Genomic DNA, 12,867 nt, shown 5'->3' on the forward strand with positions numbered 1-12,867 from the left:
TAGTATAATTTAAAAAATTTTATTAAAAAAATTTATTAAAAAATATTCATGAGCTATTAAAAATGGACAGAAAAGTATTGTATGAAATTCGAATTGATAGCTCATTAGTATTTTAAAAAAGTCTCGTAATTAAATATTTTGTTAGCTTTTTTTTAACGTATGAAATAAAATATATTTTTTTAATTTTTAAATTATTAATTTTTTTAATAAATTTTTTTAATAAATTATTAATTTTTTAACAGCATAATTCGAATTACTATTCGAGGCAAACTTTGACTAATTCGAACCAACTAGGTTCGAATTACTTGCTGAAGCGTCCAAACGTAGTTCGAATTACATGCATCACTTGTTCCATCAATATTCGAGCTACCTTGGTTCGAATTATGTGTTTTTGTAGTTCAAACCAACCTGGTTCGAATTATATAGTAATGTGCTTTGACTCATTCGTGAAGCAATTTTCAGTTTGGCGGATTTGCGTAATTTCTCAGCTCCCTTGACTTATTTACGTTTTTTACCCTAATAAAATACATATTAGTAAAAAGGAAAAGTCTAGAGCCAGCATCTTTATTAAATTCTGGCCAGCATGGAACTAGCAAAAAAAAGTGAGCCATTGGATTGGATGAAATCTCACACTAATCTCACACCATTAAAAATCTCATTAATGACTATTTGATGACTATAAATCCCAAAAATTGCTGTCCTAGCATTCCTTAAATCTTTGAGAAATAGATGAAAACCCCTAAGGAAATAAATAAATAAAATCATTTACATAAAAAGTGTACCACTATCACAGATTCACGCGTCTTCAGTATTCATTGCCCTCTCAACTTTATTTCTCCTTCATCACTACCAAGCACCTTCCGCTTACTTTCCTTTTTCTCTTTACAAAGAGTTTCTTAATTGATGTTATTAATTAACAGTTTAGTGTTAACCACAACTCTTGTGCAGCAGATACATACACTTCTTCAAACTTCAAACATATGGCATCCGCCTCTTCTTCCACTTCAATCCTACCACAACTATCATGCACCTATCACGCGTTCTTGAGTTTCAGAGGAGAAGACACTCGCACAGGCTTCACTGGCCATCTCTATGCGGCCCTCAACAGGAAGGGAATCACAACTTACAAAGATGACAAAAACCTTCGCAAAGGCGATGTTATTTCAAAAGAACTCCTCAAAGCAATTGAAGAGTCGATGTTTGCAGTCATCGTTTTCTCACCGGACTACGCTTCTTCGAGTTGGTGCTTGGATGAGCTCCAAAAGATCATGGACTGCAACAACAAGGTGAGGCAACACATCGTGCCGGTGTTCTACGGTGTGGAGCCTTGTGATGTGAGACATCAAAGAGGAACCTTTGAAAAAGCTTTCAAGAAACACGAACAGAGACATGACAGTGAGAAGGTCAAAAGATGGAGAAATGCACTAACACAAGTTGCTGCTCATTCTGGTTGGACCTCCAAAAATCAGTAAGTTAAACTAGTCATTACTCTTGTTCAAACCTTTAGATCCATATCCATGTAAACAAAACTGCAATCATTATACATACCATTTTGAACAAATAACATAGATCTGCTTGTTAAAATTGCTCCGGTAGATGGCATAATTAAAATGTTTTCACTAAAATTTTTTTAAGATCGATAAGAGATATTACTCTTAATATTATATAATATTATTATTTTATAATACTACATTTTAAATATTTTTCGAAACCAAATAGAGTGCAATGTTTAAACAACGATGATAACAGTATACTAAAAATTAGCCACAATGTTTAAATTTCTTGTACATACATATCAATTTTTAATTGAAAAATAAAATTAAATTATAGCAAATTATATTCTGGTTCCTATGATTTTTTTTTTCAAAGTAGATTTAAACCATATCTACCCTACATTCATAGTTTAGACTTTAGAATAATACATTAATCAAATCAAATATTTCTAAAAAATGTTTAGTTGAATATTTTAGTCCTTAGAAAAATTTATTATCAAATTAGCTTTTTATTTTTTTCATTCAGTTAGACAAATCCATCTTTAGTGGATTTTTTCTAGAAAAAATAAATATTTGAATTAAAGTTTATAGTAATATACAATCACACTATGAACGAATTATTATAAATTTTATTTCAAATATAATCATGGAATAATAATTATGGTTATTTTAATCTACCACAATTTTCTTCTTGAATTACATATGAAATAAAACTCTCGAAATAAAATTAATTAGCTAATAATAAAATAATATGTTAACACCATGAAGGCATGGAATCAATCACAATAGAATGATACTGATAATGAATGCTAAAAATACAGCGTAATAACCCAAATTAGTCCTAAAAAAATTTTTAATTCTCAACAAATTTTAACTATTAAATTAGTCTGATTTTATATTTTATTAGACATGTTGATTTTCGTCTTAAATTTTGATTAAAAAAATTAGACAAATCAATGCATATTATTATTTAATAATATAGACATAATGATCGCTAAAAATTTTTAAAATTCTAAGATGAGTTCTTCCATATAAACAAATAATGAATTTCTCTAAATTTTAGATTTTTATTTGAAAGAGTAAAATATGACCTCTCACCCTTAAATATTTTTTTATTATAATTTTTTTTAGTCTCACTTATGAAATAGATAATAAGAGATTACACTTTATTCTTTAAAGTGAAATAAAATATTTAGAGGATTCAAATTCCAAATAATCTTATATGAGAATTGATTTGTCTTTAGGAATAAAAATTTAGAGACTTTATTTAGTATTTAAAATTTGTTAATAACTAAAATGTCAGACTAAAAAATTTTAAAAACTAATTTGGAGTATTTCTCAAAAAATTAATACTACACATTTAAATCTTTTTATGAACTAAGTCCAACCAAGTTAAAGAATAAAATTTGAAATAATACTAATCAATAGTCATAACTGGTTTTTGTTATGATAGACCAATTTAATTGAACTTAGTTAACAAAAAGGCTTAAATGTGTAGCATTATTTTTCTCAAAAATATATATTGCATTATCTTTTTTGTTTCTTAATAGGCATAAATAGATATCAAGAGTTATTAATTTTTTATGATGATTTATATAACCAGAAATACTTTCGTATAATACGGTTTGTTAGTATGCCACCTAACTAATAATAATTCAATGAATCAGGTATCAAATTAAAATACATTTATAAAAAACTATATCAAATGAATAAATGACCTGGAAAATATATATAGCTTATTGCAAATAAATTTTGTAAAAGAAAATTGCTTTTGTAAACTTCCTCTTTTCCTAAACAGGGACGAAGCAGTACTTGTGGAAAATATTGCCCATCATATATTTGAAATATTGATTCCTAAGTTGCCATCTTCAATGAAGAATCTTGTGGGGATTGAATCAAGAGTGGAACAAGTGATTACTCTAATTGGCCTTGAATTGAATGATATTCGTTTTATAGGTATATGGGGAATGGGCGGCATGGGTAAGACCACCATTGCTAGAGCTGTCTTTGAAACCATTCGAAATAGATTTGAAGTTACTTGCTTTCTTGCCGATGTAAGGGAGCAATGCGAGAAAAAAGATATTACTGACATTCAAAAGCAACTTCTTGATCAAATGAATATAAGTTCAAATGCCGTTCATAACAAGTATGATGGGAGGACAATAATTCAAAACTCTTTACGTCTCAAAAAGGTACTTCTTGTTCTTGATGACGTAAATCATGAAAAACAACTAGAGAATTTGGCTGGGGAGCAATCTTGGTTTGGTCCTGGAAGCAGAATAATAATTACAACTAGAGACTTAGAGGTGCTAAAGGGACCAGAGGTGCATGAAACTTATAAGGTTGAAGGGTTAGTGAAAAGTGAAGCCTTTAACCTCTTTTGTTTGAAAGCCTTTAAACAGCAGGAGCCTACAGAAGGGTTTTTGGATTTGTCTGAAGAAGTGGTCAAGTACAGTGGTGGTCTTCCATTGGCACTTAAAGTATTGGGTTCCTATCTTAATGGTAGACCTATTGCGGTTTGGCATAGTGCTATCGAAAAAATAAAGAAGTCTTCACATTCTGAAATTATTGATGCTTTGAAAATAAGTTATGAGGGTTTAGATGATATGGAAAAGAATATTTTTCTAGATATTGCTTGTTTCTTTAAAGGGAATATGAAAAAAGATGTAACGGAGATATTAGAAAGATGTGGTTATCAGGCTGAAATTGGTCTTGATATTTTGATTAACAGATCATTGGTTACTATTATTGAATTTAATCGATTGGGGATGCATGATCTGCTTGAAGAAATGGGCAAACAAATTGTAATTCAGAAATCTCCGAATGATGCTTGTAAGCACAGCAGATTGTGGTGTTGGGGGGATGTTGAATTTGTACTTACTCAAAAGAAGGTAAATGTTGTTTTTTTCTCAACTATAGGATGCATAGAATTAAAATAAGAATTTGACAATATATTTGATATTATATCTAGGTAACTAAAAACTATTTTTCGTTTTTGTGGTTATCTCAATCAGTATAGGTTTTTCATTAGTTTTTTTAATTGTTTATTTATTTATTTACGTGTATGTGTAGAAAACTAAAGCAACTCATGGCATCGTTCTACATAAGAAGTATAGCAAGACTGAAGTGAATCAGAGAGATTTATCTTTCTCAAAAATGTGCCAGTTAAAGCTTCTCATTTTAGATTATGTGCAAGCTCCCATTTTCGGTGATATTCCTTGTACATTAAAGGTATTTCGCTGGAGACGCTGTCCACTGAAAACTCTGCCCCTTACAGATCATCAACGCTATGAGCTTGTTGAAATTAATCTGTATGGTAGCAAAATTGTAGAGTTATGGGATGGAAAGAAGGTAGACCTTTTCATCAACATTTCTATCAAATTTTATTACATAAACATTTCCAGCATAAATATTAACCAAGTGATATTTTTTTTTTATGTTTTTTCAGGTTCTAGAAAAGTTAGAGCACTTAAATCTGTCAGAGTGCAAGCAGCTGAAGCAAACGCCAGATCTTTCTGGGGCTCCCAATCTTAAAACACTTAATCTTAAGAAATGTACGGCCCTGAATTATATTCACCCGTCTCTCGCACACCACAAGAGGCTTGTTGAATTGAATTTAGGATATTGTGAGAGACTTGAAACACTTGGAGATAAATTGGAGATGGGTTCAGTCGAGAAACTAAATCTAGACTGGTGCAGAAGTTTGAGAAGACTGCCAGATCTTTCTGGGGCTCCCAATCTTAAAATACTTTATCTTTGGGGATGCGAGGAGCTGGATTATATTCACCCGTCTCTCGCACACCACAAGAGGCTTGTTGAATTGAATTTACGATATTGTGAGAGACTTGAAACACTTGGAGATAAATTGGAGATGAGTTCACTCAAGAAACTAAATCTAAACTGGTGCAGAAGTTTGAGAAGACTGCCAGAATTTGGGGAATGCATGGAACAGTTATCGATTCTTAGTCTGACACATACAGGTATAGAAGAGCTATCCCCAACGCTTGGAAATTTGGCTGGCGTGTCTGAGTTGGCCTTTAGTGGATGCGACAAGATTATTGGTCGTCTCTTATCACTTGGATGTTTCGTTGGCCTTAAAATGTTGAAGTTACATGTCAGCTCATCTTTTAGTAGCCTGACCCTTTCCTCCGATATTGGGTCATCTAGAGAAGAGTCGACCCTTTCCTATGATATTGCCCACTTAGCGTCGTTGACGAAATTGGATTTATCTCATAACAGTTTTTTAAGGGTTCCGATAAGTATCCATCAACTTCCCAGACTTACACGTCTAAATCTATCTTATTGCAGACAATTGAAGGTTTTACCAGAGCTTCCATCAAGTCTAAGAGAATTATGCGCACAGTGTTGTCATTCACTGGATGCATCCAATGTGAATGATGCGATATCAAAGGCGTGTTGTGGCTTTGCAGAATCAGCTAGCCAAGATCGTGAAGACGTCTTGCAAATGTTGATCCATGGGAAGGAAATTCCAGCATGATTTGAGCATCAGGAACAAGATAACGGAGTATCAGTCTCATTCCCACTTAATTGCCCTTCAACTGAAATGGTCGCACTTGCTCTCTGTTTCGTAGTTATCCAAGATATCGTAGGATTACGGCCTTCGGTGTTCTGCAACGGGAAAGAATTAATCAACACGCGTTTATACGCGTGGGATGGTTCAGAAAATTTGTTCATTGTGTGCGTGAACGGTTACTATTGTAGTAAGCTGTTATGCCAACACAATCGCTTCCAAATGTTATTTCCAAATTGTGACTATCATGTTCTCCAAGTAAAGAGATGTGGAGCACGTTGGTTGTTCAAGCAAGACATTCAAGATTTCAAGAAAAGAAAATATGAAACAGGGAAAAGAAAAGCAACTCTTGAAGACTTGAACTGAACATAGACATGATTTCACGTTCTTCAGCTTCTAGAAATAAGATGCTCTTGGTTGACTCTCCAGTGTATGAACAAGAGATAGAGCCAGCCGCCACACCGGAGGCCTCTATTCCCCATTTGGCATCTCGCAAAAGCTCTCACCCACCTCATAGCTCCTGACACACCTTTCTCAATATACTACATGTATCATTGCCAAGCTTAGATATCCTCAGCTAAATGGTTCCCCAGATCTGAAGCTTTTGACACAGCTCATTGCATCCATCCAGAAACAAATGTAAATCTTTTTTATATCAATATTGCTATTTGAACTTTGCATTTTAGTTTCTAATTCTTTTTCTTTCAATTTTTAGGAAAAATAATATGTTGGTTTCTGATAGAGGAGAGTTTATGTTATCTGATTACTGGGAATGTGTTTTTGTGTTAAATTGCGTGTTTCAAATTGTGAATATGAAAAAAGATGGGTGGGGAGGAATATGAATTGAGCATTTGGGGATTGTATTGGAATTCATGTGTGACGGCCATATTTCTTGTTTTATACAGTTTCTTGGGGATTTGATAAATCAGTGGTGTTTAATTTATCTGTTAGACATGGTAATGGATGCATCATCTCTTGGAGAACATATAGAATGTGCAAAGCTTATCACCTTTACATTCTCTGCTTGACCAATGATTACTTCAATGATGAATGTCGCCGAGATTCAGCCCCAGGAACAGGTCAGCCAAGGTGAACCTGAAGATTTTTCTGATTATCCTTTTTTTCATGCCAAAATATTAAGCACTGGCTGGGTGCCTACTGAGGATACCGTAGATTTGAGCGAAAGTGAGATTGAAAGGCAAAGGCATGAAGGGAAAAGTGTTTGACAAATATATTCACAGATGATGTGATTGAAGTGAACAACTTTGGTAGCGAAGAAATGTATGTCCATTTGCCAGGAGCTCAATTTAATTTTGTTAGAAGAATGTATCTTGAGAGCTAATAACATTTTCACATTTTTTTAATTGGTTTTTGAAGGAGCTGGAGTACATCACTATTAGTTTCCCCTGGAACTAAAGTGATCTCAATTTTCGGGTCTGGAAACTTGAAACATCAATTTTTAAAGGTTATGGAAACCTTAGCAAGGCAAAAATTCAGTCCATGTCAATATCCATCGGGTGTTGTGTAAATTTGAGTTTGATGTAACCATGTGAAATTGTTTGTATGCTAATATTCTAGAAAAATGATATGGAACTAAAACCCTTTTACCTTTTTTGTTATGCTCCTTATGACAGATTTTATTTTCTAAAAAGCAAAAGAGACTATTATAATTTAGAAGTATTGTCATTGGTGGTAGCTAGGAACTAGGATCTAACATTTGTTACATAACCAATTTACACTATCAAAAAATAACAAAATTCTAACTCAAAATAAGCTAGCTAAGATCAATTCTCGCTAATAGCCAAACGTTTTATATCTTCTAACAATTCAAGTAAAATTACCAATTAAAGCTAAAGGACTCAAAGTGCAGATTTTCAGCCAAATTAGATGAGCAAACAGCTGCTACCTCCTGCCTCATTTCCTTGGGTCCAGAAACAAGAACCCCAGCATTTGACCCTTTCAGTTCCAACAGTAATCCTTCAAAAAAGAAAAAAATAAAAGCAAATAAAAGACAGAAAAAAAGAAAAGTAAAAAGAAAAGAGAGCAATTTCATACCCTTGATATGTCTCTAGGCTATAGTTTAAAATAAACATTCCCTTCACTTGAGGTTAGTGTTATATTTATAAAGGTAATTAGTGTTATAGTTTACAAATTACATAGTAATTTGCCCAAAAAAAAAAAGTGAAGTGACTTACTTCTTAGGTCAGGTCTTCCATCATAATGCACATTTGTAGCATGGGCAAGGATCTGGTTTGGTAGGCTTTCCAATTCTCTTTCTACGTCACAAACTTTGAAATTTGTTGACCCTACTGATGGAGATGACCCCTCCATATTTTGTACCTTCTTTGCTTCTTTGGCATTTTGTTTCTTGTTCCAAAGAACACCTACACTTGCAACCATTGCTATAGACACACATATCACTAACATGTTGATAGAAGACTTCAAAGGGTATGAAAATATTTTATTGGTGTTATGATCAACAGGGAAAATGTGGTAGTGGTTAATCATCCCAATTAGGATAATGAAGATTATTAAAGAACATGATATTATAGCACCAACCCAAACCCAACTATTTGGACCTAAAATAGTAGAAATAGGTGAGTCTTTTTGGTTAGGCTTGAACCATATGGATTGAAGGAGAATCGGACTATTATTCTGTTTAAGGTCTTCCTCTCTCGTGATGTAAGCCTCAATTTGTAGTTGCAAACTAGAAATATCACCGTTGATTCCATAACTTGGGAGGATCATATCTAACATTGAGAGACAAGAGGTCTTCTTAAATGCACAAATTAAGGTAAGTTTTGGAGTTCTGTATCTCAATGTTATGTTCAGATATATTAGCTCTCTGATGATAGACACAAAAGGCCTCCACTAATCATCACAAGAGTTTCGTGCCTGGTGAATAGAAAGCAGAGTTATTACTTTGTAAGAAATTATAAACAATCATTTTAGACTAAGCCAGAAGTGATGTTATTTAGAGAGTAACTATCTTGCTAGCAACCCAAAAACACTTTTCCATAAATTTCTGAGGTTTGAGGTAATAATAACTAGTTTTTTCCCCTTTAGTTGTGAAAATTGTAATAATTTCTTTATATACATATTGTGACTAAATAGAAAAAAAAAGAGACAAAGCCAAATTAATTGGCTAGATTCATATCTAAATCTATTAGATGTTGAAGCTCACTCCATGGTTGGCTTCAATTTGAGTAAATGTCTGCGCCAGAAGCAGCTGCTTTAGCCATACAATCTACAACACTATTTGTATTTCTCTGAATTAAAAGAATAGAGACTCTCCAATTCCAATTCATAACCTCCTGTATATGCTTTGTCAAATCCCATTCCGAAATATCATTACCAAGCATTCTTTGGTTTACCAAGAAAAGAGCTTTTAAACAGTCCGTTTCACAAATAACCTCACGAAATCCACTTTTCCAAGCAAGAAGTAAACCTCTCCAAATTGCATACAATTCAGCAAAAAGAATACTGCACACTTCGACTTTCCCAGTGCAACCTTTCAACCAACATCTATCAAGACTACGAATGATACAACCAAAACCAGCATAGCCAAAAGGAGCAAAACAACTAGCATCACAATTTAATTTAACAGAATGATCTGGATGTGGAACCCAATGCAAACAAAGCGAAGGAGGAGACAAAGATTGATTCATAGCAAAAATAGTGTGAAACTCCCTTACTGAACTACGAATCAAACTCACCACTTTACTAGCACTCCAAGAATCATCTAAATTAAATAAGTCATGATTCCTGCTTCTCCAAATCCACCAGATGGTCGAAAAGAAAAGAAAAACATCTCCACTCCTTGCACCTTTATAGAGCCAATCACGTAAATCCGAGTTATCTGAATATAGGACTAAAACGTTCCAAACGTCCTTGGCACTAGGGCACTCTCGAAGACAATGAAGAGTGGATTCAGAACCAGTTTGACACCGATGACAGGTGCTAGACAAAGCTAAGCCACGACCCAAACGAAACTCTGTCGTAGGAATAGCATTATGAAGACTGAGCCAAATCAAAAACTTGTACTTCTCAGGAATATGCAGTCGTCATACCCACAACCAATTATCATGCTCATTCCAATGAAACTTTCTTTTGGCTAGCCAACTGTACCCACTCCTAGCTGAGTAGAGTCTAGAAGATGCCACACCCCACGACCAACCCGAACTCTCTCCAGCATTCAAATCCGGATTATAAGCATTCAAACGCTGTTTGACATCTTCTGGAATGATAGAGAAAATATCATGGAGATTCCATTGACCATCTTTCCAAACGTCTCTAATAGTTAAATCAGAGTCAGATATATGTACAAAAGGGACATCTTGAGCAATTGGACCCTCAATACTCCAATTGTCAAACCAAAAAGATTGATCAAGTGACCCAACGCAACAAGAGAAGGCATCCTTAAGAGCACCAAAAGCCTTTGAGATACTCTTCCAAACATGAGAAGCGTTGCAAGGGACAGGGCCATCTATAACTCCCTCATTCCTCAGATACTTCGCCCTCAATAGAGCAACCCAAGGCTTGTCCTGACAATGAAAAAGTTGCCAAACCAATTTACTAAGTAAAGATATATTAACACACGCAGGATCTCTAACACCCAGGCCACCAAATTTCTTTGGAGTGATCACGGTCCTCCAATTAACAAGAGAGAGACCTCTACCATCAACTTGACCCTTCCAAAGGAACTATCTCATCATAGAAGACAATTTATCGCAAACCCAATTTGGAAAAAAAGATACCTGCATATGATAAAAATGAATGGATGCTGCAATAAAATTGATCAGGCAAAGTCTCCCTGCTTTATTTAGAAGCCTTCCTTTCCAGTTAGCTAATCTTCCCCTCGCATTTTCAATCACCGAATGAAAAGAAGCCCTACTAGTACGGGAATGATTAAGGTTAACTCCAAGATATCTTCCTAAGTCCAAAGCAAAACGTATTGAAGAAACACTAGTAAAAATATCTCTTCTACGAGCAGTCATATTTTTAGAACAAAAAGCTTTAGACTTTTCAAGATTCACTTTCATGCCAGATACCTTGCAAAAAAGGTTAAGAGAATGCATGACCATTTGGACCTGACTCTTTGTAGCCTGACAGAAAAGTAAGAGATCATCTGCAAAGATCAAATGAGAAAATTTTGGGCCACCCCTAGTGATAGAAACTAGTTTTCACACACCCTCGACCACCTTATGAGATATATAGCAAGCAAGTCTTTCCATACAAAGCACAAATAAGTAAGGAGACATTGGATCGCCCTGTCTGAGCCCCCTTCTAGGAGCAAAACTATCCAATCTATTCCCATTCCACATAATAGAAAGAGATGATGCATGGACACAATTCATAATCAAATTAACAGTGATGATAAGAAAACCAAAAGCAATGAGAGTACTCTCCAAAAACCTCCAATCCACCCTATCATAAGCTTTTTCAATATCAGTTTTAAAAGCAAGAGTACCTTTCTTGGATTTTGTGTGCTTCATGAAATTCAGAATTTCTTGGGCCACAATAATATTATCAGGAGCACCACGACCGGGAATAAAACCTCCTTGCAAAGGACTAACAATATCTGGAAGAAAAGGCTGAAGTCGATTAGTCAATACTTTGGTGATAATTTTATAAACAACATTACACAAGCTAATAGGCCTGAAATCCTTCATAAAGGTAGGGTTAAGTACTCTCCCAAGAAAGCGCTCCGGACAATATTCTAAATATCAGTGCCTACTATCTGCCAAGATTCTTTAAAAAAATAAGCTTGAAAGCCATCTGGACCAGGAGCCTTAAAAGGGCTCATACTGAATACTGCTGACTTGACTTCCGCAAAAGAGACAGGGTCAATTAACCTAGTACAAGCCCTGGTGCTTAGAGTGGGCATCGGAACATCCCCTAAACAATCAACCTCAACCTCTTCCGTTGTACTCTATTATGATTTCTACGCACCAAAGTCTGAAGATGAAAGAATTTAGTGTTTCTATCCCCATACTTGACCCACTACTCCCTAGATTTTTGGTACCAAAAAAGTTCCTCTTGCAATAAAAGCCTATTGTAATCTTCCCTCAGTTTAGCTTCTTTAATTCTCAGAGATAACACATCGGTAACCTCCAAACGCCATTGAATCTGATCAATCTGATATTCCAGCTTACTTTTTCGCACAAAAATATTTCCAAAAATCTTTGAGTTGAAGTCCAAAGAAGCCTGTTGAACCATCTTAAGCCTTTCAGTAACGCCTCCAAACTCTTGATTCCAAGCCTTACTAATAACATGTTTATAAGAAGGATGTGTTGCCCACGCAGCTTGGAACCTAAAAGGACGAGAACCTTTCACTTTGGGGCCACCATGACAACAAACTAAAATAGGACAATGATCAGAATGAAGCCTGCTAAGAATTTCAGAATAACCCTCAGAAAATATTGTCATCCACGCCTCATTAACTAGAGCTCTATCCAACTTTTTAGCCAAGTTCCTGCCAGCCTGAACTGCTCTATACCAAATATATCTCCTACCAGTCACTTTAAGATCAAAGAGCTCACAGTCATCTAGAGTAGCAGCTAATAGACTTGCTTTGTGAGAAGAAAAATAAGCACCAGTACTTTCGCTGGCGCCACAATCTCATTAATATCACCAACGGCCATCCACGGTCCATTATGGCCTGAATTAATAGAACGCAAATGATCCCAAAGCAAACTTCTTTTTTCGAATTGAGGATTCCCATACACTGCACTACAAAGCCAAACTAAGTTACCCACACTCACTTTCACTGTGATATATTGGTCAATTTGGTCAATAACCATACAAGAAGCATTAGCAATAGAAGATAGAAACCAAATGCCG

At 34.8% G+C, this 12,867-nt stretch overlaps 1 protein-coding gene across 1 annotated transcript in view; it reads left to right on the forward strand.

Moving 5' to 3' along the window:
• Window positions 1-828: 828 nt before the first annotated feature.
• Window positions 829-12,867, forward strand: part of LOC107485871 (disease resistance protein Roq1) — a 73,625-nt gene continuing 61,586 nt past the window's right edge. The window contains 1 exon segment of the mRNA XM_021140973.2: window positions 829-1,468. Coding sequence (XP_020996632.2) covers window positions 981-1,468 — 488 coding nt within the window. The 5' untranslated portion in view covers window positions 829-980.

The sequence above is a fragment of the Arachis duranensis genome, chromosome 4 (assembly GCF_000817695.3).
Source record: "Arachis duranensis cultivar V14167 chromosome 4, aradu.V14167.gnm2.J7QH, whole genome shotgun sequence".
Taxonomy (NCBI): domain Eukaryota; kingdom Viridiplantae; phylum Streptophyta; class Magnoliopsida; order Fabales; family Fabaceae; genus Arachis; species Arachis duranensis.